The sequence below is a fragment of the Piliocolobus tephrosceles genome, chromosome 13 (assembly GCF_002776525.5).
Source record: "Piliocolobus tephrosceles isolate RC106 chromosome 13, ASM277652v3, whole genome shotgun sequence".
In the NCBI taxonomy this organism is placed as follows: Eukaryota; Metazoa; Chordata; class Mammalia; order Primates; family Cercopithecidae; genus Piliocolobus; species Piliocolobus tephrosceles.
Window position 1 is genome coordinate 69252983 of NC_045446.1, and position 26223 is coordinate 69279205.

Here is a 26223-nt window from a genome sequence, read left to right on the forward strand (position 1 = left end):
TATTCCTCATCTCACATACTTATTTTTTTTGTGGTGAGAATATTTAAAAATCTACTCTTTGAGCAACTCTGAAATATATAATGCATTATTATTAACTACAGTCACCATGCTGTGCAATAGATTTCAAAACCTTATTTCTCCTAACTGAAACTCTGTACCCTTTGACAACATCTCCCCTAAACCTCAAGTTTTAAGTTATCCCCAAATGACACTTTTTGTTTGGAAGTCATCCTCTGAACAACATAAGATGCTGATGTGGGACAGTGTTCCTGGAGGTTGCCCAGGACTGCTGAGCACCTGGAGCTAGAGATGAAATGAGCAGGATTCAGGCAGGACCAGGCCTTGCTGATTTGATAGAAGACAAACTATGGGGAATCTGTTACCACTGCCCCATGCCCTGTCTTCTCCCCTGCACACAGGCACCTTACAAGCAATGACCTAGAGCCTTATGCGCCTCCCTAATCTGGAAGGAAAGAGCAGCGACCCAGTCTCTGGCATGTCACTCATGGGTGGGCATTTCACACGACTCAGCAAGCGACTCTGACTTTTGATACCTGAGAGTAAAGCAATTTTTCACCAACTTCACCAGAGCCCCAGGCAATGGAGCAGGAAATCAATATTGTAAATAAAACCCCAGCTCCACCACCCAGGCACCCGGCACAGACCGAACCAGCCACTTACCAGTCTCGGTGTTTTCGTGCTCGGTGTCGGTGAGCGTGAGGTTGGAGTTGGCCCGGCTGGACAGGCAGGAGCTGCGCCCTGACCGTGTGCTCCGGCCCCACAGCCGCACAGGGTGCTCAGGGGACAGCACCGTGTCAGCCTCCATGTCGGCATCAGAGCTGGCCCCCATGGAGTAGCCGCAGTGGGGGAGGCCAATGTCTGTCCGGTACAGGGTTCCGTGAGGGGACGTTACTTCTCCCAGCCCCAGCTCCCGCAGGGTGAAGTTGGCACCTGGGAGGAAACACAGGTGAGCTCGGTCAGGGCGCTGAGAAGAGGGCTGCCTCTGCCTCTGCCTGAAGCCTGGCCTTCCTACCCCAGGACTCACTGTCGTTCTTTGAACTTGCTGTGGCATTCTATGCCCATGCCTTTGCTCAAGTGATTGCCTCTGCCTGGAGGGCTTTTTCTGCCCCCTCTTCACCAGCCTGAACCCTCCATTTCCTTTAAGCCTCAACTCAAATTGCTCTTGCTCTGTGAAGTCTACCTCAATACCAACACCTGTGCAGAATTCACCGTCACTTTTTCCAGGCTCCTTCCGGAGTCCTTGGGCCTGGTCGTACTGCACAGTAGAGTTGTTTCAGGGTCTAACCTGTGCTGAAGGTGACCTCAACAAGGGCAGGCACCATGTTTTGCTTATGCTTATTCTTAAATCTCTGTTCCTAGAACAAAATACAGTACTCAGAAGGGGCTCAATAAATGCTTGTTAAAATGAATCGAGGGCTTCAGGTCTCCTTTTCCAGGGAGGATTGTCAGCAAGTCCTGAGCAGGGCAGAAGCCCAGTCAATGAGATCTAAATGGCTCCCTTGGGGCCAGAAGTTCCTTTCTGGCCAGGTCAAGAAAGCCTGAAGCTTGAGAGTGAAGAAGATGGGGACTGGCAGAGAAAGGTCAGCCTCGTACCAGGAAAAAGGCTCTGGCTGCTGCTTCCTCACCCCAAGTGGGTCTGTGATGGGGAACTGGCAGACACAGGTCTCTTGAGGGCTTGGGCAGGCCTAGCAATGCCTAGGACAGAGGCTGGGGAGGATGTGCGTGGGTGAGAGAAGGTCACCTAGGATTAGTACTTGAGTGACAAATAGAATGCTGACTTTATGGAAAGCTAACCTCCCTGTCACTCCTGCATGTGAATTCAATGTCTATTCAGGGACAGCTTCTCCTATATTTCTAGTATTTCCAGGAATGTGTTGCAGGGAAAAGGAAGAGGGAGTACACAAAGGCAGTAAGGGTCTGATCCCACTTACAGTGATGATCTGGAGAACTGGGCTTATAATCAGGCAGAATCCACGTTTAAACCAAGTCACGCTGGCCCTGGGCCTGTACTGAGATACAGAGTGAATAGGATACAGTGCCCAACTTTACAGAACTCTCTGGCGGGTAGGGGAGACACAACCAAACACATGATTAAGTGTGCAAGTTCAAAGTGTGGAGATCCACAGAGAGTGTTCTGGGAGTGCAGGGCCAGAAGGTGGGATATTGGGGTGAGGAGCTCAGAGGAGAGGTTTGCAATGAGAGTGAATGTGGCGAATGACAAGTTAGAAGGCAGAAGAGGTGGATGGCCAAGCTTTAAAGGCCTCCTTGGCCAGGACTGAATAGGACAAGCCGGCAAAGGAGAGCAAGAAGGAACTACCGGAGAGGTAGAAGGGGAGCCAGCAGAGATGCCATCCTATTATAATGGTGTGTCTCACTCTCACAGATAACCCTGTGCTCCCCCGGTGTGTGCTAGTTATCTGGATCCAACACCTATCACACTTGCGGCAGAGTAGGTGCCCTGTAAAAGTTAGGTAACCCCACACACGTACACACCCGCGCGCACACACACCCACGTGCACGCACACGTGCGCAGACACACGCACACACATGCACACACGCACACGTGCACACACGCATGCACACGCACACACGCCCGCACCCTGGCAGTACTTTGGACAACAGATAAGGGGACAAGAAAGCAGGGAGGAGAGACCAGCTGGGGTGCTGCTGAAATGCAAGCTGCTGCGCTAGGCTGTGGTGGTGGGTGGAGGTGTGCCTCAGGCCTCCCACTCAGCTGGCTCAGGCTGGGACGGCCTTGATGCCAGGTTACAGTCATGAAGTACTTCCACACAGCTTGGTAAATAACTTGTGCCAAGCCACCTCAGTGCCTCCTTCCATACCCAGTGCCTCTCAGCCTCTGCTCTGGCTGCTCCAGCCCCTTCCCAATACCCCCAGTCTCCTCATGATCCAGTTACTAAACAAAGGGTTAATGTCAGTGGACCAAGCATAAAAGAAGCCTGTGGGCTCTGCTCAGTGGCCAGGCAGACATTCTGATTGGTTAGAGGCTGGGCCAACCAGATGTTAGCCATTTTGCATACCACTCCTCTGTGCCCTACTCCAATCTGCCCTCTTATTTCGCTCACCTAAGAAAAAGAAAAGGCTAAATTAGAACCTAAATTCCTCAGTCTGCTTCCCGCTCTCCCTGCACATCACACTCCCTGGCCGCTCTCTGATCTACACTCCTCTCTCCTGTCCTGTTCTCGCCCCCTGCCGCCATCCACGGTTCTATCTGTTCTCTGCTGGGCTGGCCCTCTCAAAGAGAAGCCACTCACATGTTATGAAGAATGACTCTTACATTAAGTGAAAAATCAAATTTCTTTGCAACAAAGAGCCTGGGCTGCATTGATTTCCATATGGCTTGTCCTGCATACCCTTTTAAGCAGCCAGACTCAGCATCGATACCAGTGAGCTAAGACATCTCTGGACCAGAGATATGCAAGGTAAGGGCTCACTCTAAGGGTTCCATGATCCTGTTGAGCCAGTCAGCTCCTCTGATGTGTGAGTTTGGAAGATTTACTTCATCCAATTTAAGAAGTCCTCATGGTTTACTTGCTTTATGTCCTTTTTGGCCTCTTTCCTGAGGCTCAGGGCAAGAGTTGACACCCCATCTCACTCAACATCTAGCTGTGCAATCTTGGGCTGGTGATCACCTGAGCTTCAATGTTCTTGTCTTTAAAATGGGATGATAATCTATGACCTGCTACCCTCAAAGGATTTTTGAGGATCCAGGGTGATAATTTGAAGGAGAGTATTTTGTAAACTGCTATGCACATGCCTGCCTATGAGATGAGACTGCTTATTTGTTATTTACAAAGATAAGGAGCTACCCCTTCCCTGAGCCTCATGTGCTAGGTCCAAGCCAGCCAGGGCTGAGCTCTGTCACTTACGGACAGGACAGAGCAAGAGGAAAGCTTTCAGAGACCATTTTGTCTCTTCCCTTCAGTGAGATCCAGAGATGACAATTAATAGCAGGCAACATTTCTGAAGCATCCGTTCTGTGCCAGGTACTGGTGTCAAGTGTTTTATTTACAGTTCTCATCAATCTTCACCACCTACTAGGCACTGTTTATCCCTTTGCACAGGTGAAGTAGCTGAGAATAGTAAAAATGGCACAGCCACAATTCAAAGGTCTGTTTGATGCCAGAGTTGGAGCCTTAACCATAAGCTGGGAGAGGGACTGCTCATTTTTCAAGCCTCACAGGCAGCCCTGCTAACAGGTCAGCTTTCACATGGATACAGGCCTGTGGGAGAGAATAGAAATGAAGAGGTCATAGGTGTGCTGTGTGTGTGTGTGTGTGTGTGTGTGTGTGTGTGGCCAGCTCCTCTTATCTCCGTGATCCTGGGCAAATGATTCACCCTGGGGTTGTCGTAAGAATTAAATAACATTGTCAAAATGCGTATAAATTGCATAGCACAGTGCTCAGCTGACCCTGTCTGTGAAGAGGGAGAAGGGCAGAGCAAAATCAGGATGGGCTGCACAAATTGTCAGGTATTGGTCATGGCCCAACAGGCATCAAAGAGGGCTCAAGCATCTGCAGAAAAACAGGAATCACCGAGGCACTATGGTAGGAAAGAAATACCACAACAGGTATGGAAACCTGAGCAGTTCAGCAGGGCTGGCTCATGAGTGGTGGAGTGTGGAGAGTCAGGGGACAAAAAATGTATAGAGAAACAGGAACAGATTTGGGGAAAGCGGTCTATGTTAGGGGGAGCTCAGTTGAAGGGCAACAGGGAATCACCCCTAAGCTTCATCTGGCTGCAGTACAGAGAATGGCTCGAGGCAGGCAGCTCTGGGTGAAGGGGGGTGATTGTGATTAATCCTCCAAGAAAAATGATAATAGCTTGCACTGGGAAGTGTCAGAGGGAATGGCTAAGAAGAATGGATTTGAATACTGGGGCAGGATGGATACGCTTTGGGGACTACTGTAAGCAGAAAGTACAGGAGAGGGAGGCAGGCACCAGGATATCCTACAAATTACTAAGTTTTCATGTCTAACTATCTCAGGAAGGTCTTCCTCTCAAGGTCACACAGGGCTTGACACAAAGAAACTGCTAAATACGTTTGTTGAATGAATAGCAAAACTAGGAACTAACTTTTATTCAGCACTTACTTGCTATTATGCTTACCACTGAAAGGCCATCTCATTAAGTCCTCGTGACAATTCGATGCAGTAGAGAGGCTTCTCACGCCCATCTAACAGTTGAGGACTGAGGTTTAGAGGGAAGCCTAACTCAGCTCTAGGCAGGTAGACAAACACTGGAGCCCAGCTCCTAACCACCTCACTATGCCAGGGAAGTGAGTAAGGGAGAAAATAAATGAACTAAGAATGAACTACAGGGCAGGCTTTTACCAGGTCCAAGTGCCCAAATGGCAGAGACCTGCTGTTGATATGGCACCCCAACTGGTGTTCCAGCTCACCTGTGCCACGCCTACCTGCCCCAGGCCCACCTGCGCCACGCCCACCCGAGCCCATGCCTACCTGAGCCAAGATCCCCTGCGCCCAGGCCCCGCCCCCTCGGCCTTGCCCTCACCTGTGCGGCAGAATTCCTCGGCCTCCTGCGGCACCATATCCTTGACGCGGCTGCCATAGGCTAGGCGGGCGTCCTGGTCGTAGGCCTTCAGGGTCTCGCTGGAGCTGTAGGATTTCTGCGGGGTTTTGCCCTCCTCGCTGTCCGCGGACGAGCTGGTGTAGCGGCGCTCGGCGTCGCGGCGCCGGGTCAGCGAGCGGTAAGGCTTCCTCTCCTTCACGTCCATGGCCTCTGGCCCGCGCTCTTCCACATCCACAAATAGGGTCCTCGCCGCACTCAGGGCCGAGTGGTCTAGAGCCAGGGAAACCGAAGATAGGGCGTGAGAGGCAGAGAACATTCCCGGGTTCGTCCTGATCCTGGATTAACCCTTGCAGCAGTGTGGACAGAGAACCCCAGGCAGCAAAGGTGAGGGTACCGCTCCACCGCTACGCAGCCGGTAAGTGACTCGCACCCAGGGCCTCTAATTACAAATGCTGTCCCTTTCTGCTACTTAGCCTATTCACCTTGAAGAGGCCTCCTCCAGGGATGGGCATCAAGGAAGCTGACAGCAAAGGCCAGAGGGCACTGGCAGTTAGTAATATCCCTAGATAGGAACCAAGCCTGTTTGATTCCCATCACATCCCACGTGGAACAGGGCCTGACCCAGCTCTAGCCCAGGGCTCCTTAAAAATCTGTGAGATGGATGATTGCATGCAAGCACTGGGGTAAGCACTTTGCATATATTATCTTAGTAAATCTTCATACCTTCTGAGATATTATTACTCTCTCCAACCTTTTTTGGAAACAAGCCAAGGTATAAACAACCAACCCACACTTGCCACCACCAGATGATTATATAATTATTTGCTTTTTGCTCATCTCCTTCTGCTAGCCTGTAAGCTGTATGAGAGCAGAAACTTGACCTGTGCTGCTCACTCCTGGTCTCTAGCACCTTGAGCAAGAGCTGGTACACAGTAGGCGCCTAATAAAGATGTGTTTCATTAACCAGCTAAGCATCCCCATCTGACAGATGAGAAAACTGAGATTCAGAACCCCCTTCAAGGTCACTTAGGTGTCAAGTAACAAAGCCAGGTTTGGAACTCAGATCTGTTTGACTCTAAAGCCTGCATTTTTCCTATTCCATTCTGCCTCCCTGAGATGTCTCCCTCCTACTCTTAGTACACAAAAGTGCCCTTCCAGTTACTCAGAGAATGTCCCTCACCTCTAGACTTGCCCATCTCATCAGTGCCGCCATCAGCACTGGGCAGCCGAGTGTCTGCCCCATGCATCTGGGTGTTGTTAGGGGGTCTGACTGGTGGGAATCTCCTAATATCCCTTTATCCTCTTTTCCCCATCTTGACCCTTCTGCCCTACACTGACACCACTGGATTTTTGACTCGTGATAGCACCCTCTTTCTCCCTCCAAATGTCTTCTTTTAGCTCTGGGGTAGCAAACACAACCATACAGGGCCAGGAGCTCAATACAGAAGGAAGGAAAGCAGAATATCCTCCACAGAGACATAGGGCATCACTTAGTTTTTATGAAACACAACCTGCTCAGTTCCGGCTTTCCATTGCTCCATCTTTCAGAGCAGCATGGGTACACAAGGCATTCCCCTGCTTCATTGTCCGATGAGAGAAACAGCAGAGCAAGAGCTGTGATAAATGCTGCCAACATCAGACCTCAGCATCCAGGGTGGGGCCTTGACAGCTGGGAGGGTACGTCTGTCTGAGTGCCTGCCTGTGCTGCAAAGTGGGAGTATGGGTGGGAATGTCTGGGGGGTAGTGGTGTCTTGTGAATTTTTAAGACAAGCTGGAGATTTGGAGTTAGATATAAAATGTACGACTTTAAGATGTTGAGCCATTATTATTATTATTTAATTTTAATACTTTGCAGGCCAAACAAAACAGACTGCTGAGTCGAATTTGCTCTGAGGCTCGCAGTTTCCAAATTCTGCCTTTGATCATGGACATCAGAGACAGCTCTTTGGCCCGTTTTTCAAAGAGTACAAACATTTGTGATTTTATTGGTGCCTCATAATAACTGTGAAGTAAAGATTACAATTATTTTCATCCCCATTTTATAGATGAAGCTATAGTGACCCAGGGCCATATAGTCTCCTGCCTAAGGCCACATGGTGAGTTAGTTGCAAAGCTGGCACTAACTAGACTGCAATGCCTCGGGATTATACCTAGATCCAATTAAGATGAATAGGTGAACTATTTTGGTTCCCAATTCTCAAAATATCCCTGGAAATTAATGCTGGGGCAAGGGGTGCAACCGAAGACACAGAGAAATCAAATTATGTTACTGAGGCTCAAACCCAGAGCTCTGAGCTCTGCCATCCTGATGCTCAGTCTCCCAATAGCTGGCAAGATGATAGTCCCCTGAGTGTCTGAGAAGCAGGACCACAAGGAAGATCAGTGATAGTACCTTCTACTCCAGGGTTTTTAAAACTTTCTTGACTGCAGTCCATAATTAGAAAAACATATTATGGCCAAGCATGGGGTGGCTCACATCTGTCATCCCAGCACTTTAGGAAGCCAAGGTGGAAGGATCACTACAGGCCAGGAGTTCGAGACCAGCCTGGGCACAGCAAGACCCTGTCTCTACAAACAAACAAACAAACAAACAAAACTTTAGCCAGGCACGGTGGCACATGCCTGTAGTCTCAGCTACTCAGGAGACTGAAACGGGAGGATAGCTTGGGCCCAGTAGGTCAAGGCTATGGTGAGCTGTGATGGTACCACTGTACTCCCTGCTGGGCAAGAGTGAGACCCTGTCTCAAAAAAAAAAAAAAAAAATTTATAACATCTTACATAGTGACCCACTACACACATTGATGTATGTGAATGTGTGTGTTTATATGTTTAAAAGAGAAACAAAAGATTCACAAAAGTTATTGCGTGATGAGAAATATGCATAAAAGAGAAACAAAAGATTCACAAGTTATTGCATGATGAGAAATGCACTCTGATATGTTCTATCTCATTCTCCTTCATTTTTTAAAAAATGACTGATTATAACTCTAAATTGATATCATGACCCAATACTGGCTTTCAACCCAAAGCACTGTGCTGGTGTAATTTGAATGAGGATTTATGGCAACCGCTGCCTCTGCCTGTTTACTTCTAACCCCTGAGTGACAATAATGATGATGATAATAATAAGCATAAGTACTCCATAATGTTAGCCATCATTAATATGATTCACTAACAACTCATATTAATAACTCATAATATTAATAATGGTTTTAACATTATAGCTAATAGACTCTTAGTAGCTAATATTATTGCTTACTTTTACTATGATTATATATAACATCTTTAATCCTCACACCAACCCTGTGATATAAGTATTATGATTTTCTGCAGACTGCGGATGAGAAATTGTGAGGTTAAGTATGCTGCCCAAGGTTACATGGCCCTCGCATATAAAGAGGAGAAAGAATTGTGATCCTGAGGTTGAACTCAGCAAGTGGGTATAACTGCTGTACGGACTATGCCAGGGAAATTTTCGAGGCCCAGGTCATGCTATTGTCCTGCTTATGCCCTCTAGCAGCCCTGCTGAGCCTTTGGGGTCAATTCTAGTTTCCTGGTCAAAATGAAGGCTCTTGTCATTCTCTCTCACCTTGCTTCCATCTTGCCGAGCCACCTGCACTTTCCTGGATGTGAATTCTGTGGCCTCTCTGACTGTGTGTATGATGCTTCATCACTGCACGTGCAGCCCACTAGCTGATCTTGTTTCACGTCTGCCTCTCCCCTTGACTAGAGTTCCTTGAGGGTAGGCAGGCTTGGTATCTGGTGCTCACAAAATGCTTGTTAAGTGCATGCATGAATGAAATTACTTGGCAGCTACTTCATGTCTTCTTATTAAGCCTAAATAACATAAAATATTAGTAGTTCACTACCAATTAAGTATCAAGTAAATCTAAAGCTGAATTAGAGGCATTGCTTTAATCTAAGGCTGAATTAGAGGCATTGTATTCTCTTTTTAAATTTCAAAGGCAGCCTGGGCTTGAAGTATGCATCCCCCACTGACCAGGTGAATGACCTTGGGCAAGTTATTTAACCGCTCTGTGCTTCCGCTTTCTCATCTGTAAAACCCCTTAGGGTTGTTTTGAGGATTAAATGAGTTAATATGTGCCCCTAGCATATACAGTCCCCGGTACACAATGAGTGCTCAATAGATGTTAGCTATTATTATCATCAGAAAAAACAAACACATTTTCTTTTTAAAAAGCATAATGTAGAAAGCTCCGGGGAGGTGTCAGTTATAACTGGGGAAGGAGCATCCCCTCAGAAACATATGTTAATAAGGCTGAGAAACATTTTAGGCTGTTAAATTGGTGGATGACTATTTCTTTTCATCAGTGTGTGCCTGTTGACTGAAGACACTGGCATCAAGGCAAAGGCTCAGTAACCACAAATTATTAAGAACATACACACCTAATGCACAGCTTCTCTGTCACAAAGCTGAGGCAGGGAGAATATTCACCTGATTCTCATTTCCTTTACATTTTCTTTTCACATTTTAGGCTTAATATAGTAATTCAGCAAGTATTTACTGCTTTTGAACAGGTGAGAGGTCAGGTATGGTTCACACTCAAATTGCCATTTAACAGCAGGAAAGAAGAGGTTGAGGTGAAAGAGGAGTGACAGTGGAGAAATGCTCCCTTTGGAGCAAGGGACTTCAGTGCAGTGACCTGGAACTCCCCAGCAGGACAGAAGGAATGCTGGGGAAGGGGCCCACCTCAGACCCTGCAACCCCCAGCCACAGGCTCAGCACGGAAGCACATGGCACATATCTGTTTGGACAAACGGAGGCAAGATGGTGCACTTCCGGGTTCTTCTTCACCACCAACCCTTCCCGCGTGCGCGAAAATGCAGCCGGCGCCCGTGAAGGTGCAGATCAACTAGGCATGCGCCAGGTGACGTCAATCTGAAGAGACCAAGATTTACCTGGTTGCACCTGCGGAACGCCCCTGACACGCCCATGCCCCACCTATTGCCCTCCCACTCCTAGAAAAGCCACTCTTGGCCGTTGAGCCACGCGGCCTTCTCACAGCCCCAGCGGCCCTCTCACAGCCCCAGTCCTGTCGGGATGTCGGGGCTGTGGGAAGTCCGTCCGAGAGCCCCACGGGGGGACTCTGCCGGCCTCCTTCGCCAGAGGCCGACAGACTTCTCCCGCACACCTTAGGTTACCAAAATAAACTAGCAGTTTTGCGCCTGACCTTTGCCTACTTGCTGGTTCTTTTGTGCTCGCTCTGGTGGTCTTAGAAAAACAAGACAATATCCATGCCTAAACGTGTTTGCTCCCTCCTTACCCGCCAACCTCTGGGTTCCCCATAAAATCCATAAGCCTGACATCCAAAGCTTCTGGAGATCTGACTTTCCTCGTCTCTCTCTGCTTCCTCTCACTGCCACAGAGCAACCTGTCTCCTGCAGACTCACACGCTCCATTTCAGTCCTGCAGAGCTGCCTGCCATTTGCCAGACATCCCATACTCTTTAACGTTGCTGAACCTCTACAAGGGGTGTTGGGTGGGCTCACCTAACGGCGGCACCTGGAGGAGATGGGGGCAGGCTCGTGTTACGTGAGAGGCCAGAATGTGTCTTCGCTGCCCCCTCTAGCTCTCTAGTCCTCTGTCCATGCCTTCTCCCACAGGTAGCCCCTCCTCCAGTCCTCCGCTTCACACTGGGCTCTGCTAACATCTTCCCCTGCCCTCATCTGTGCAGACCCAGGGGTGTGCCAGTTTCTTGCTGTTGCTAGAGCCCAGGTGTCTCACCATCAGGGCTGGCTCTCTGAGCCTGCTGCACCTCCATCTCTTCATTAAAGTCTGTTCCTCTAAGCCATCTAGAGTGAACTCTGTTTCCTGTTAGGATCCTGACCAATGATACAGCTTCACCCCTTACTTTCTTTGGCTTTCAGCAATCATCGTCATCATCGAACTAATAATAACACCAGCCACCACTTACTCAGGGTTTGCCATAGGCCAGGCACCAGTCAAGTGCTTGAGATGCTTTCATTTAGTTCTCACCATTTCTGCCTCTGTGAATTGGTCCCATTTTACTGATGAAGAGCCTGGGGCTTAGAGAAGTAAAATAACTGGCTTGCAGTCACACAGAAAGAGACTCAAGAGCTGGATGTGTCCAACTCCAAACCTTCTTTCCAGAACCCTCTACCCTGACAGTGACAGAGTGAGCTCCAGGTTAGGAGTAAGGCCTGTCCTGGCCACCTCCTAGCTGTGTGGCCCTGGGCACAAGACGTTTTAACTTATTCCAAGAGGCTGAGTTTGTTAGATGTTTTGTAAACTGTATGTACTAAATTGATATAAGGGAATGGACAGTCATTACTGTCAATGCCATCATCATTATTGTGCTGTTATTTCTAAACAATAAATTATGTAACTACTTTAAACATAGACCAAATGAGGTAGGTGAGAATGTTTTGGGAAGCTCAAGTAGCAAATACATACCTAAGGACCAAACTAGCAGCTCAGTCATTGCAGGCCTCAGGCTAAACAAAGAGGCTCCAATCAAGACAAAGAGCATGTGGCCCCCAGGTGAGCACATTGCCACTGACCCCATCTGTGAGACATGCAAGACCCTGGCGGGACTCGGCCCACCAGCCTGCTCCAGAGATGGTGCAGTGTTCTGAAACTCTTCTCCAAGCAAAACCTGAGCACCACAAAGGTGCCTTAGAGAAGAGTTCATTGTCACAAACTGTTGCAGACCAGTCTAGTGCTAGGCACTGGAGGTTCCAGAGATGAGCAGGTCACAAGCCCTCCAGTGACAGCTCACCATCTCTCTGGGGTGTCAGCCCTAGGGACCATCACCATCAGTGACAAATTCTTTGATAAAGTATAAACTGCAGTTTTATAAGCTTGTTCTTACGCTGACGTGGGTCTTGGTTTTGGTGTGTCTGTGGAGAAGGAGAGCGGGCCCAGACGAGAGGAGGGAAGAAGACATATGTATCGAGCACAGTGCTTTTCACATACCCCCATGAAAGCCATAATCATTTCTCATTTTTGAGACCAGGCTAAAAGATCCAGTTACTTTATCAAGTTCACACAGCCAGTAAAGGACAGGGCTGAGACCTGAACCCAGACCTTCTGACTCTAAAATCCACGTTTGGGTGGTTGTATGAGTTCGTTTTCATGCTACTGATAAAGACATACCCGAGACTGGGTAATTTATATAGGAAAAGGGATTTAATGGACTTACAGTTCCACGTGGCTGGGGAGGCCTCACAATCATGGCAGAAGGTGAAAGGCACATCTCACGTGGGGTAAGACAGGAGAAGAGAGAGCTTGTGCAGGGAAACTCCCCCTTATAGAACCATCAGATCTTGTGAGACTTATTCATTACCACGAGAACAGCATGGGAAAAACCTGCCCCCATGACTCAATTACCTCCCCCCAGGTCCCTCCCACAACATGTGGGAATTCAAGATGAGATTTGGGTGGGGACACGGCCAAACCATATCAGTAGTTTTTTTTTTGTTTTTTGTTTTTTTCCCTTTACATGAAGCTGGGCTTAGATGGATCTGGAAAGTTTGAACAGGGATGTGAATGTGGGGAGGGCTGGGAGCCCCCTGGTGGTGATGGTGATCAGGGGATCATTGAAGACAGGAAAAGGGCTAATAACAGTAAGATAACTACTGTTAATTGAACACCTCCTTATGTGCTTGGTACTGTGTAAATTATTTCAAATCCCTATAACAACTTGGTAAGTTAGGTGTTATTCTTTTAATCTTTATTTTCTCTTATTTACTCTATTTTATCAATGAGATAACAAGCCCAGAGATTAACTGACTTGCTCTAGATCACATGGCTTCCAAGTGTCAGGGTCTAGATTTGAAACTGAAGAAAATATTTGAACCTCAAGAAAAGGATCAAAAACCTAGTTCCATAGGCTAATTCATTTGGTAATCATTGCTAAGTCCCTTTTCTGTCCTAAGTGCTGCAAAAGATCCAAGGAGGCGTCACAGGAAACTCCCTTCTTCTCTCCTCCCCCAACTCCCAGTTCCTACCCTCCTGTGCCAAGCCTCGTTGGAGGCATCAGAGGACAAGACAGATGTGCTTCCGACTCCTAGATGCTTCTATACAGTGGGCAAGTCAGACAGAGGGAGAGGCAGGGAAGGACACCACAGGGGCCTGCCCCACATCCAGGCCAAGGTGGGTCAAAGGTGGCGAGACCATCAGGGACCACTCCCCAGAAACAGTGACATCTAAACGAAGACCAAAGAATGTCAAGGAAAAGACAGTTTTGACGTAAGGAGAGAAAAAAGGTCTAGATCTGTGGCTCTCAAATTTCTCTTGCCTGCAGTAAAAATACACTTATGTTGCAATCCGGGATACATATACATCTACAATTTTTGAACTAAAACAAAAATTTCATGAAACGATGCTGAACCTTCCTGCAAGGGTGAAATCTGATATTTTCTTCCCTATTTAACTAGAATTATGAATGAGATGCCAACCTACAGTCTGAAAAACACTGTTCCAGATCACAGCCTGGAAAAATGAACCTGGCACAGACAAAAGTCCAGTTATATTCCGTGAGTTCAGACTTTGGGGAGGCAAAGAGGTTGGAGAGAAAGCTTGAGAAGTGAGGAGGGAGCAGCCTGGTAGAAGAAATAAAGCAACATCCCTACATGGTAAATGTAAGTGGACAGTAAAATGCAAAATGCATGTGGCAGAAAGAGCCTGCACTCGGAGGATCTGGTAGGGAGCGTGCCCTGCAGCTATTTTTCAGGGCCCTACTGCCTTGGGAGGCTGGAGCTGGTCTGGAAGAATGGCAAGAGTGTGGGGCCCGGGAGAAGGGGAGGTATGCGAAATAAAGCTTTTGGTGTTTGAGGAGAAATTCAAGAAACAAACCTGGCCCCTTCACATGGGTTCCAGCAATATTTATGAAGGGGCAGGGGCCTGGAGCATTCTCAGAGAGACTTCCACAGACAGTACAGTGCTCCAAGAAACCTCTGCCCCTGCCAAAACCCGCAGGGAAATGGGGGCTGTTATCACCCCGGGTTACCTCGCAGCCTCAGATACAGCCCGAAACAAGCCAGGAAATTGACTGAATTCCTGCTGGACTAAAGTTTTATAAGTTTTCCTTAACATAAGCACAGGGCGATATTTTTAGTTCTTTGTGTGTCAAAAAGGGCCCATAAATATTTCAGAGCTAAAATGTGTTCCACAAAATATAAGTCCTGGGTAGCATCTGTGTGTGTGTGCCTGTAAAATCGTGAATTTTACATTCCTTATTCCTTCGAAGTGTGGTCTTTGAGTCCTTTATTTTAAAGTGAGGGTGGGGAGGATGGGTTATGGTGGTACCTGTTCTTGTACCAAGTATTGTGTTGGGCTTTGTGCAAACCAGAGAAGGAGGCACTGCTATCCCCACTTTACCGATTTAGAAACTGAGAGTAGCAAAGTGACGCTCAAGTTCACACAACGTGCCAGGACTAGAATCCGGGAGCTCTGCTTCCGAGCTCTGTACTCTCTGCCATGGCACCCAGAGCACATTTCTCTGGTGCTGTCCCTTTGGGGAATCCCCGGCCTTTTTCAACAGTGAGACAGTGATTATAATAATGGTGGCTGGCTAAAAGCAAGGTCTTTATATGCATTACCTCACTGAGTTCTCACCACACCCAAAACCATCCCCATTTTATAGACAAAGAAACCAGGATTTAGGGAGGGTAAGTATCTTGCCTGGAAGGCCACAACAAAAAAGTGACAAAGCTAGCATTCAAACCTGTGTCTCTCTGACCCCAAGGTTCAAGCTTTTAATCATAACCTACACTACTTCCTGCATAGGTCATTCTGTATTCTAATTGGCTTAAAGGTTCTATTTGTCCTTTCACCTTTTTAGAAAACATTATTAATTCTTCTGATGAACTGAGTCAGCACCTGGCCTGGACTCCTGGGAGAAGTGCTTTTACAGCTGCTGCTTGACACGTGCCCTGTACAGAAAGAGAACTGTTGGGACAGAGACAGGGCTTTCCTGGGAGTGTGGTGGAGTGTGGCTGCATGCCCAGCCTGGCTGCTGGGACATCCCTAATCAGCGGCTGGCAGGCAGGTGACAGATGGTGCCGCTGTCTACAGGAGCCATCTTGCCCTTCTGTTAGAGAGCTTGTCAGAGGCTAGGTATCAAAGGGCAGACAGCTGCTGTATGGGCACTGCTTCTCTGATCCTGAGCTGCGGAGCTGGGAGGGCTCCCACCAGAGCTGCCTGACCCCCCAGAGGGCTGGGCATGTGCAGGGCCTGGGACACAATAGGCCTTCCATCAACAGGTGGTATTATGTTAGCTGTGTCTTCCAGATTCCTTGGTCCACATCCTTCCTGTCCCCAAAGCCACATACTAGCCAATAATTCCCTTTGACAAATGGTGGCATCTTAGAGTCAGAAAATGTGTTAGGCTGGGCACGGTGGCTCATGCCTGTAATCCCAGCCCTTTGGGAGGCCAAGGAGGGCAGATCACTTGAGGCCAGGAGTTTGTGAGCAGCCTGGCCAATGTGGCGAAGCCCCACCTCTACGAAAAATACAAGAATTAGCTGAGTGTGGTGGCACACACCTGTAGTCCCAGTTACTCAGGAGGCTGAGGCATGAGAATTGCTTGAATCTGAGAGCTGGAAGAGGTTGCAGTGAGCTGAGATGGAGCCACTGCACTCCAGTCTGAGTAATAGAGTGACACTTTGTTTCAAAAACAACAACAACAACAACAAAAAACCAAAGAAGAAAGAAAATGTGTTAGGATTGAAAGCAACATCAAAGGTCAGCTGATTCAAGCCCCATCAGGGGCCTGAACCCTCCTCAGTCCCATCCCTACGGAGCGGTCACACCAGCTCCAAAGCTGGGGACTTTACTGCCTCAGAGGGCTGAAACCTGCCTCCTTTTAGCTTCCTTCCATAGGCCTCAGCTCTACTCCTTGGGGTCTCAGGAAATAAGCCTAACGCCTTTGCCCCAGCAATAGTTCTTCCAGACTGAAGACCAGACTGGTCTGGGTATCTTTGTGTCCTCTCTTTAGATTGAACATGTCTCCCACAGTTTTCAAGCCCTCACATTTCTGGTGACCTTTTCCTTGGGTTTGTCCATCCTTGTTCCCTCTTTCCCAACCAACAAGGCTTTATGAGATCCTAGGGTAGACCTGGGGACAAGGGGTTGGAGCGGATGCAGTCTCGGTCCTCGAAGAGCCCTCAGGAATGTCAGAAGGACAAACACGTCTACAGGTGATTCCAGCACAAAGGACGCAAAAGAGCAACTAACACAGACACTCGGGGTAGGGGGGCACTGCACCAGGTGAGGTGGGCAGCAGAGGCTGCCTAGAGAAGGAATCCCTCGGCCGGGTCTGAAAAGCCAAGCAGGGGTTAACAGAGCAGGGAGAGGAAGACGATCCGTTTGCCTACCTGCCTCTCCCATTGTGTTGACTGGAATCCCCTGGGAGCCTCTTGGTGCAGCCTGAATGTCCCCCCGCACCCCTTTCTCCTGTACCCGACACATGTTCCCTTGGGGCACTTAGTCCCATGTGGCTTTTTTGGAAGCCAGACCCACTGGGGCCCCAAGTCCAGGGGGCCATTAGGACTCTGAGTTTCCTTGTAAGTGGCACCTTGGGAAATTGCCTGTCTCTTCTGTACTTCAGGCCCCAGGGAAAAATACTTCCTTCTTCCTCCCTAGAAAAACCCTTTTCCTAGAAAACCCCTTCAAGGGTCAAGTCTGAAACCCAGTTTGTTGGAGTGCCAATTCTCTGTAAAAACATTTTTTTTCCTGACTTTCTCTGGGCTTATTCTGGGACCACACTAGGAAATAGAGGGAAGCGGGAGAGAGGCTGATTAATCACACGTCCCCTACTGCGTCCAATCTTAACCTGTAATTACCTGGGCTCCCTATTAGGCCTCCACTCTGTGAGGTGAGAGAGGAGAGAGACAGAAGGGAAACCAGCATCCCAGAAAGGCAGGCATCAGTTGAAGGATTCTGGAAATGGTGAAACTCTTAGTTTTAACACAAAGGCCTCCTCAGCCTGAAGGAACTTCTTGGTCGAGCACAACAGCTGGACGAAGGGGTTGGTCCCTCTTTTCCTCTGTCTGCTCAGCCAGACGCTGGGCCTGAATTCATACAGCTTTGGGTCTGTGGGTAAGGAAGGATTTAGAGCCATCCTTTCTGCTCTTTAGGCCCAGAGAAGATGCTCTGCTGAGCAGGGAAGGAATATCACAATGGCTTCTCCGGGTGCCATCAAGGTACCTTGTGTGCACAATAGCTTCTTGTCTTACATGTCGTCTATGCCCCAGGCATACCTGACACTGATGCTATCACAGCAGCAGAGAGGATAGAAATCTAGAGGTCACCATCAGCCTCTGATCGCTGCTGGGAGGACAGCAGGGATTACCCAGGCCGTCCCTCCTGTCGGAGGTGATGTGTGTGTCTGTGTGTGTGTGTACACATGCACACATGTATGCATACATGCTTAATGGCTGCTGGCCCACTGCTCTGACTGTTCAGAAACCAAAGACTCTATTGTCACTCTGTTCACCAGGCCTTTTGCTATTGAGCCCTGGGGATGGAACTGGATCAAGCTCAGAACTGCTGCCCAACGGGTGTGGGCTCGGAGTGCTCGTGGCTGACACAGGTTTCAACATTGCTGGTGGGGCCGGGGCAGGACGGGCCTAGAGGAAGAAACTTCCTGTTGTATACCCCCAGCCCTTACATTTCCTCCTCACTTGCTATGACTCAAGCCGTCCCACAACTCGTGATGACTGAAGCCCACACAATAGCGGTTTGAAAGTGACCTCAGAACAGTCCTTCCATCCCACAGCTGGTGCTCACATGGGCTCTTAGAGCAGGTGAGGTGTCCTTGGGAAAGTCCCAAGGACTTGCTCTGTGCCTCGATTTCATCATCTGTTAGGAAAATGCCCAAACACCTGGATCGTTAACTTCATTGGTACTTACAACATCTTGATTCTTCCCCAATGCTAAGAACAGCTAAGAGGTACATCCAGGGTTTGCTGGGTTGAACCAAAGTGAATAAAAACATACAACTCTCCATATGTCACTTCCATGGTCCTTCTAGGTGCAAAGCTCTCTGATTTTCTCTTTGCCTAATGAAAGCCCCAAAGCTGGAAACCTTTGTGAGCCAACCCTCCCCCTTGCCATCCTCCAACTGGCTCTTTTTCTGTAGTATGAATCCACTTCCTTGGCCCCACACAAGCTCCCCAGATTTGTGAAGGGGGCAACTGATTGTGCCCTCCTGATGCTGCTGGAAATTTTGTTTTTAGAGAGGCGGGAGCTAAGGCTTGGGGTGTTGTGACTGGTGGTCAGCCACATTCCAGCAAGTGAAGAGCCAGAAGCTGTCGGCTCCATCCTGCTTCCTTCCATGGCCTCAGTTTTCTCTTCTGCAAAATGGGTTGGTGTGGGGGTGTCACGTTTAATCTATACCTGAGAACTGCCCTGATACCCCAGAAAAATGCACACGTGTGCGTGCGCGCGCGCGCGCACACACACACACACACACACGAATTTAAAATACTACATCTAGGACTCGAAGTTCTGTGAGATGCAATGATTGCAAAGGCCCTTGGGGAGGTGTGAATAGGGGTCCTCACAGCAGGAAGGGTGGATTAGTAAAGGCATCTTGGAAAGGGATGCTATGTAGAAAGCAAGGGTGAGAGATGTAGCTTTGGCAGAATTTCACTGACATCTCTGAGTATCCAAGCCTCAAAGGGGTAGAGGAAAAGGCCCATAATGATAGGAAAACCCTAACTGCCTGAAGCTGCCTCCATCTCTAATAATTAAAGGCAGACTTAACAGATATTAGGGCCCTCTTTCCAGCAGCTGGGTGGCCAGGCAACTTTTATTTCAATAATTAGCCGCTGTAAGTCACACAGAACTGGAGACAGATAAAGGCAGGGCCAGTCTCTCATGGAGCTAATTGTGCCCAGAGTTCTACACGCCTAATCAAGCCTTGTGCTGCTCCCATTCCTTTCATCCAAGGCCTCAAAGGACTTCGCCATTGGTAATTAAGTCTCATAAGTGCCGTAAAGAAAGGGATTCTCCAGGGCAGTCTGAATGGAGAAGAGGCTGCTGGGGTGGAGGTGGGGCAGGCAGCGTGCGGCTGACTCCAAGATGGGAACAGGGATCCAGGAATAGGCCCCAGTCCCAGAGCCTGTGCCATCGCAAGCCTTTGGCCTCTGTGCATTCTGTCCCTAGACAAGATAACGGCAGACTGGGTGGCTTCGGTTGGCCACCTCTTCTTGAGACTGGTTCGGTTTTGTCACCCAAAGCCTTTATACATTTCTCAACCTGGAGGATATAATTGTTAAAAACTCCAATTCAGGCAGGGGTAATTAAAAAAACTACACTCCCAAATTCTTAGTTAAAGGGGAACATGAGGGATACAGTTGCCCAAGCCCCATCTGATGCTTGAATTCCTTCTATGAGTCCACGTGGATAGCAGCCAGCGCTTGTTTGAGCTCCAGTGACAGGGAGCTTACTCCTAATACATTTCATTCTCTAAACTTGGCCTTGGGCAATTCATCCTGATAGTGAGCTGAAACTTGCTTCCTGTGACAGCCTTCCCAGCAGCCCTAAACTCCATGTGCCTTAGAACCTCACAAGCAAGCCAAAGACCTCCTCCCAAACCAAGACCTCTCTTCTCCAGGCTCTGGGAAGCAGTGGAGCACCGTGGTTAAAGACACAGGCTTTACACCAAAGGCATGATCAAAAAAAGAAAACTTGATAAATGGAACCTAACCAAAATTGAAAACTTGTGCTCTGAAAATCTCTTGAAAGGAGGAAAAGGCAAGCTACAGGTAGGAGAAAATTTTTGCAAACCACATATTAACAAAGGAAGGCCTAGTATCCAGAATATGTGTGTGTGTGTGTGTGTGTGTACACACATATATATGTGACACTTTCAAAATGCAACAGTGAGAAACAAACAATCCAATTAGAAAATGGCCAGAAGACATGATCCAATATTTCAACAAAAAGGATATATACACATGGCAAATAAGCACATGAAAAGATATTCACCATCGTTAGCCATCAGAGAAATTCAAATTAAACCACAATGAGCTATTACCATACACCTATCAGAATGACTGAAATAAAAAATAGTGACAACACTAAATGCTGGCAAGGATGCAGAGAAACTGGAGCACCCATACACTGCTGGTAGGAATATAAAAGTGTACAGCCCCTCTGGAAAGCAGGTTGGCAGTTTCTTAGAAAACTAAATATGCAATTACTGTACAACCTAGCACTTGTACTCTTGGGCATTTAATTTTCAGAAATAAAAGCTTAGTTCACACAAAAAGCTGTACAATGATGTTCATAAAAGCTTTATTCATAATAGCCAAGAACTGGAAACAGCCCAGATATCCTTCAACAGGTAAACAGTTAAATCAATGACAGAATGCCACGGAATACGACTGCATGATAAAAAGGAATGAACTAATGATACCAATAAATCACCAGGGAATTATGCTGAGTCAACAAAAAGCCAATCACCAAAGGTTTCATCCTACATTATTCCATTTCTATAGCATGTTTAAAATAAAAATGATAAAACTTTAGCAATGGAGAACAGATTGGTGGTTGTTAGGGGGTTAGGGATGGGGCAGGGGTGGGAGGGAGGTGGGTGTGGCTATAAAAGGGGACCGTGAAGGGAACTGATGTTGATCGAAATGATCGCTGTCCTGACTGCGTGTACTCACTTGCAGATGTGGTAAAATAGTATAGAAGTAAACACACACGCACACTCACTGATTCAGATAAATACAAGTAAAATGGGGAATCTGAATAAGATGAGTGGATTGTACCAACGTCAACATGCTGCTTGTGATATCTGTTCTTTTACTATAGTTTTGCAAAATGTTACTATTAGGAGAGACTGAGTAAAGGGTACACAGGCTATCCCTGTTATTTCTTATAATTGCATGTGAACTATAATGTTCTCAAAATTTTCAATGTAGAAAAAAGGATTTTTTTGGCTGGGTGTGGTGGCTCACGCCTGTAATCCCAGCACTTTGGGAGGCCGAGGTGGGTGGATCACGAGGTCAGGAGATTGAGACCATCCTGGCTAACATGGTGAAGCCCTGTCTTTACTGAAAATACAAAAAAAAAGTACCTGGGTGTGGTGGTGGGTGCCGGTAGTTCCAGCTACTTGGGAGGCTGAGGCAGGAGAATGGTGTGAACCCAGGCGGTGGAGCTTGCAGTAAGCTGAGATCACACCACTGCAGTCCAGCCTGGGTGACAGAGTGAGACTTTGTCTCAAAAAAAAAAAAAAAAAAAAGGGTTTTTTTTGTTTTTTGTTTTTTTTTTTTTGTCAGGCTTCGAGTCAGGCAGACCTGGATCTGAACCCTGAATCTCTTACATACTTCTCGTACAACTTTGGATGATAAACCCTCTGAGCCTCAATTTCCTTATCTATAAAATGTGGATAGTATCTACCACCTTACAGGGTTGTCTTGAGGCTCAAATGAAGTGATGCATGGAAAGGCTCAACCCTATGCTTGACACTTAATAAAGACTCAATCAACAGGTGTAAATGTTGCCTTGATATCCAGGAGAAGTATTTCTGTGCCTTCCCCTGATTCAGTTCTCACTCATGTTGTCTCCATCCTGGCCATTCTTCTCTGAAAAAGTTTCTTTTGGCTAATGTTACTCTTTAAAACACGCAAGGTTGAAAATTGAAGTCAGATACAGTCTTATTACCTGAAACTGCTCTGCATATACCCATGGCCCCACACTTTACATGCTATTTTGGCCAATTACTTGCCACTTATTTCCTGTGTAATGTCATTTTTCCTTAATAAGGTAGCAAGCTGCTCAGATTCATATTGACCTGTCAATTCTTAAGCATCTACTATGTACAGTCACCAATATTCATGCAAACACCACAAGCACATCATCCTGTATTTATTACTAAGTCACCAGAACAACTCTGGAAGTGAGGCATGGTGGTAGACTGCTATACTAATGGCTGCCAAGGAATCATATCTCCCGGTAACCAAACCCTTGTGTAGTCCCCCACACTAACTGTGGGGTTGGCCACGTGACTTGCATTGGCCAGCGGGCCAAGCGAATATCAGCAAACTTGAATCAGAGGCATGAAAAACACTTGAGCATTTGGGCTTGCCTTCTCCCCCTGCTTTTGAAAAACAGCCATCATGTAAAGAGGCCCAGGCTAGCCTACTTGTTGCTAGAGCCACAGGGCTGAGCCAACCAACACCCAGTAGATTATAGCCACACGGGTGAACCCAGAGGAGACTAGCTGAACCACCTAGCTTTGCCCAGTTCAAATAACTGACTCTTGGAAACAGGAACCAACATGCGGTCATTTTAAGCCACTGCATTTTAGGGTGATACGTTATATAGTGAAGGCTGGCTGACATAGGTATTTTTATAATTCCCATATTACTGGGGAGGAAACTGAGGCTCAGATCATTAAGGTACTTTAAAAATAAGAGGATCTGGGTCAGGTCTGGTGGCTCATGCCTGTAATCCCAGCACTTTGGGAGGTCGAGGCGGACAGATCTCTTGAGGTCAGGAGTTCAAGACGAGCCTGGCCAACATGGCGAAACCTCATCTCTACTAGAAATAGAAAAATTAGCCGGGTGTAGTGTAGTCCCAGCTGCTTGGGAAGCCGAGGCAGTGGGATCACTTGAACCTGAAAGACAGAGGTTGCAGTGAGCCAAGATCATGCCATTGCACTCCAGCCTAGGTGACAGAGCAAGACTCCGTCTCGCAAAAAAAAAAAAAAAAAAAAAAAAAAGGAAATGTTATAAGGGTAATAAGGATAATACTGCCTAGTGTTTAAATAGTACTTTAGAACTTACAAATTTCTAATACATTTTAATGTGATTTAATCTACCATCCTGTACCTTTTTTTGATAACTTATCAAAATTATATTTAAATAGTTGCTTAATTATATGCTCTAAGCTCTACAGAGGTGAGGACTGTGTCTCTCTTATTCAGCATAAAACCCAAACTTCTGTCCTTGCAAATAGTAGGCACTTAATAAATAATGGCTAATTGAACAAAGGAACAAATGCCTCTGAGTAGCTATGACCCTGTATTAAATAAAGAACTGAAGCTTAGAGAGGCAAAGTGCCTTGTTTCCAAGTCACATAGCTAGCAAAAGGCAGGAACCAGGGCTCAAATAAAGCCCAATTCTTTTGACTCTGAGTGCAGAGGTATGTCCTTAAATTTTCCATGCATCCCAAGGGTGAGACAGGCAAGGAAATGATTAACTACCCCACAGTTAGAAGGGAATGTTGTTGGATGAATTCCATATGTTTGAGGAATGCCAGTCCCCACGCTAAGAGGACTCTGATCAAACCAAGCTCCCTGCTGGAGCAGAAACATGCTGCATGGGAACCCTATTGCTTGGGATCAGAGATCGCGGTTAGCACATGTCCTGCATGAACTTGTACCATCCAGCCTCAAATCCCTACAAGGCTTCCAAATCAAACAAAAAGCCACCTAACAAACACAGGAGCACTGAAAAGATCTGCCCTCGGTCCTGGGCCCAGCCGTGTGTTCCTTAGTGAGGGATCAGGGATGTTAGCTCTGAGCTCTGTACTCTCCTGTTTCAGATGCTCCCTTCCCTTTACAAGGTCCTTCCTGCCGCTCACTGTACAGAGGTGACATTCTCAGAATGCCCTTAATCACTCTGCCCTGGGGGTGAAGGAGGGGCCCCTGACTCTAGCTGAGGAGGCCCTGTTTGCCTTCCTAGCGGTCACCAGGGTACACAGGACAAATGCTATGTTCCTCTACAGCCTCCAGGCTGCACACGCACTACAGTGGGCTCTTGTGGGCTGAGCAGAGCCTCCCTCAGCAACTGTGGCTGCCTCTCTACCTTCCAGGAGGGCCCCAGGCTGTTCTCTCTGTGGAGAAGCTGTGGCCCTTAGCCCCCGCAGCTGGCTAATGTTACACCTGGGTTACTGGAGTCTGGCTTCCCAGGGCCAGATCCTCACTTTGTTTTCTTGATTGTAGTTCTAAATTTGTTTTCATTAAGACACTCTGCCTGTCATTCCATCAGTTCTGTTTTTTTGGGTCTTTAATCTCAGTTGTGAAATGTACCAGTCTTGGAGGCTCCTTCAGCTGGAGTGGGCCTGCTTGCTTTCTCCAGGGCTGAAACCCAGAGGGTGATGGTATCTAGGGCCCAGCCTGGCCTCTGCTGGCCGGCAATGGTTCAGATTGTCTAGTATGGTGTTTCTAATGGAAAGCTCCTTCACATCTTGTGTCGCTGAGACCCTGTAGTGTGAGGAGACAGGGAGGGTGAAGGTCATCACCATCTGAACCTTATAGAGGAAGACATTCCCTGTTAGAGAGAAAGGGGTGCACAGCAGCCAAGACATCGGCTCTGCAGTCAGGAAGCCACGGTTCGACTCCCAGCTCTGTACGCCCCAACCTTGGGCCAGGGGCAGTTCATTTAACCTCTTTATTCCTCTATATCATCTTTAAAGCAGAGATAATCGACCTACCCAATAGGGTTGTTGAGAGGACTGAGTGAGTTAGAAGGAGCTTAGAACAGGCTTAGCACTTGGCTGTTTATATGACTACTAAGTATTATCAAGTATTTAATATGTCACTCTGGCCCAGATGCAGTTCTGGATTTCTCCAGCCCATTCACACTCTTGCATTAAGATGAATGTTCCTGTTCAGCATTATTTATTTATTCAGTGGTCACTGAACAAATATTTACTAGAAACCTACTATAGGCCCCAACTGTGCTGGAACTGAAGGTGACAAGGGTTTGGTTCTTGTCCTAGAAAGACAGAGCAGGCACCAGTTTTGAGCAGGTATGTTCCAGTTTGAATCTCAGCCCTGCAGAGCCATCCCGGGTCTCACTTTCCTTATCTGTAAGATGGACAGTTGTTTATATTCCTGCCATTCTGCCCCTCCTGCAGACCCACATGGTCATCTGGGGGCCTGAAGAGGGAAAATGTGATGGAGCCTTCCCAGACAAAGCCCTGGTCTTCCTCCAGCTCTGGCCAGCAGGGAGGAGAGGAGAACAGTCCCTGAAGCAATTACCTCGGGTCACTGTGCAGGCCTGTGCTCTCTGGGAAACCTGAACCACCTTCAAAGGGAGGGTTTGAATTGGCTTAGGCTCTGTGTCTGCTCCAAGGGAGCATCACAAAAGGGGATTAGCCCCCGAGAGGGCCAGGCCCCACAACAGGCTAGATAGCTGGAAACTGGCCCATTTTGCCTCGACCTTCCCAAGCTTCGGCCTGCTAGCCTCCTTCTCTTCCCATTCCACGAGCGCAAGGAAAGGGTGTTTAAGTCAGAGCCTGGTGCTAAACAGGAAATAGGAAGGGCCCAGAGAATGACTTTTGGCAAAATCTAAAAGAAAAAGTCTGGGCTTATAATTTGGTCTATGACAAGCAATTGGATCTACCTCACCAGAGGGAAGGGCCCAGGCCTTACCTGGACCTGGCACTTCATGATGTACACAGCACTGCCAATCACACTGCCCCAGCTAACCCAAAGAAGCAGGTTTCATATCCTCATCCCAGTGGTTCAGTGAGCGAATAGCAAGTAGTATCCTTGCTACTCAACGTTTGGCCCACAGACTAGTAGCAATCCAATGGCCACAGTCAGAGTGTGGGGTCTGGCTCAAGAGAGCTGACTTTGAGACCTGGCCTTGTGATGTGAGGTGAACGATACTAATACACCAATAACAAGTACACACAGTGGC

The 26223-nt window shown here is 47.7% G+C and overlaps 1 protein-coding gene across 1 annotated transcript in view; it reads right to left on the reverse strand.

The window, feature by feature from the left end:
* Positions 1-26223, reverse strand: part of TENM4 (teneurin transmembrane protein 4) — an 800850-nt gene that overhangs the window by 423693 nt on the left and 350934 nt on the right. Inside the window, exons 5-6 of the mRNA XM_026446989.2 lie at positions 5554-5841; positions 682-951 (exon numbers count right to left, since the gene is read on the reverse strand). Coding sequence (XP_026302774.1) covers positions 682-951; positions 5554-5776 — 493 coding nt within the window. The 5' untranslated portion in view covers positions 5777-5841. The remainder of the gene's footprint in view (positions 1-681; positions 952-5553; positions 5842-26223) is intronic.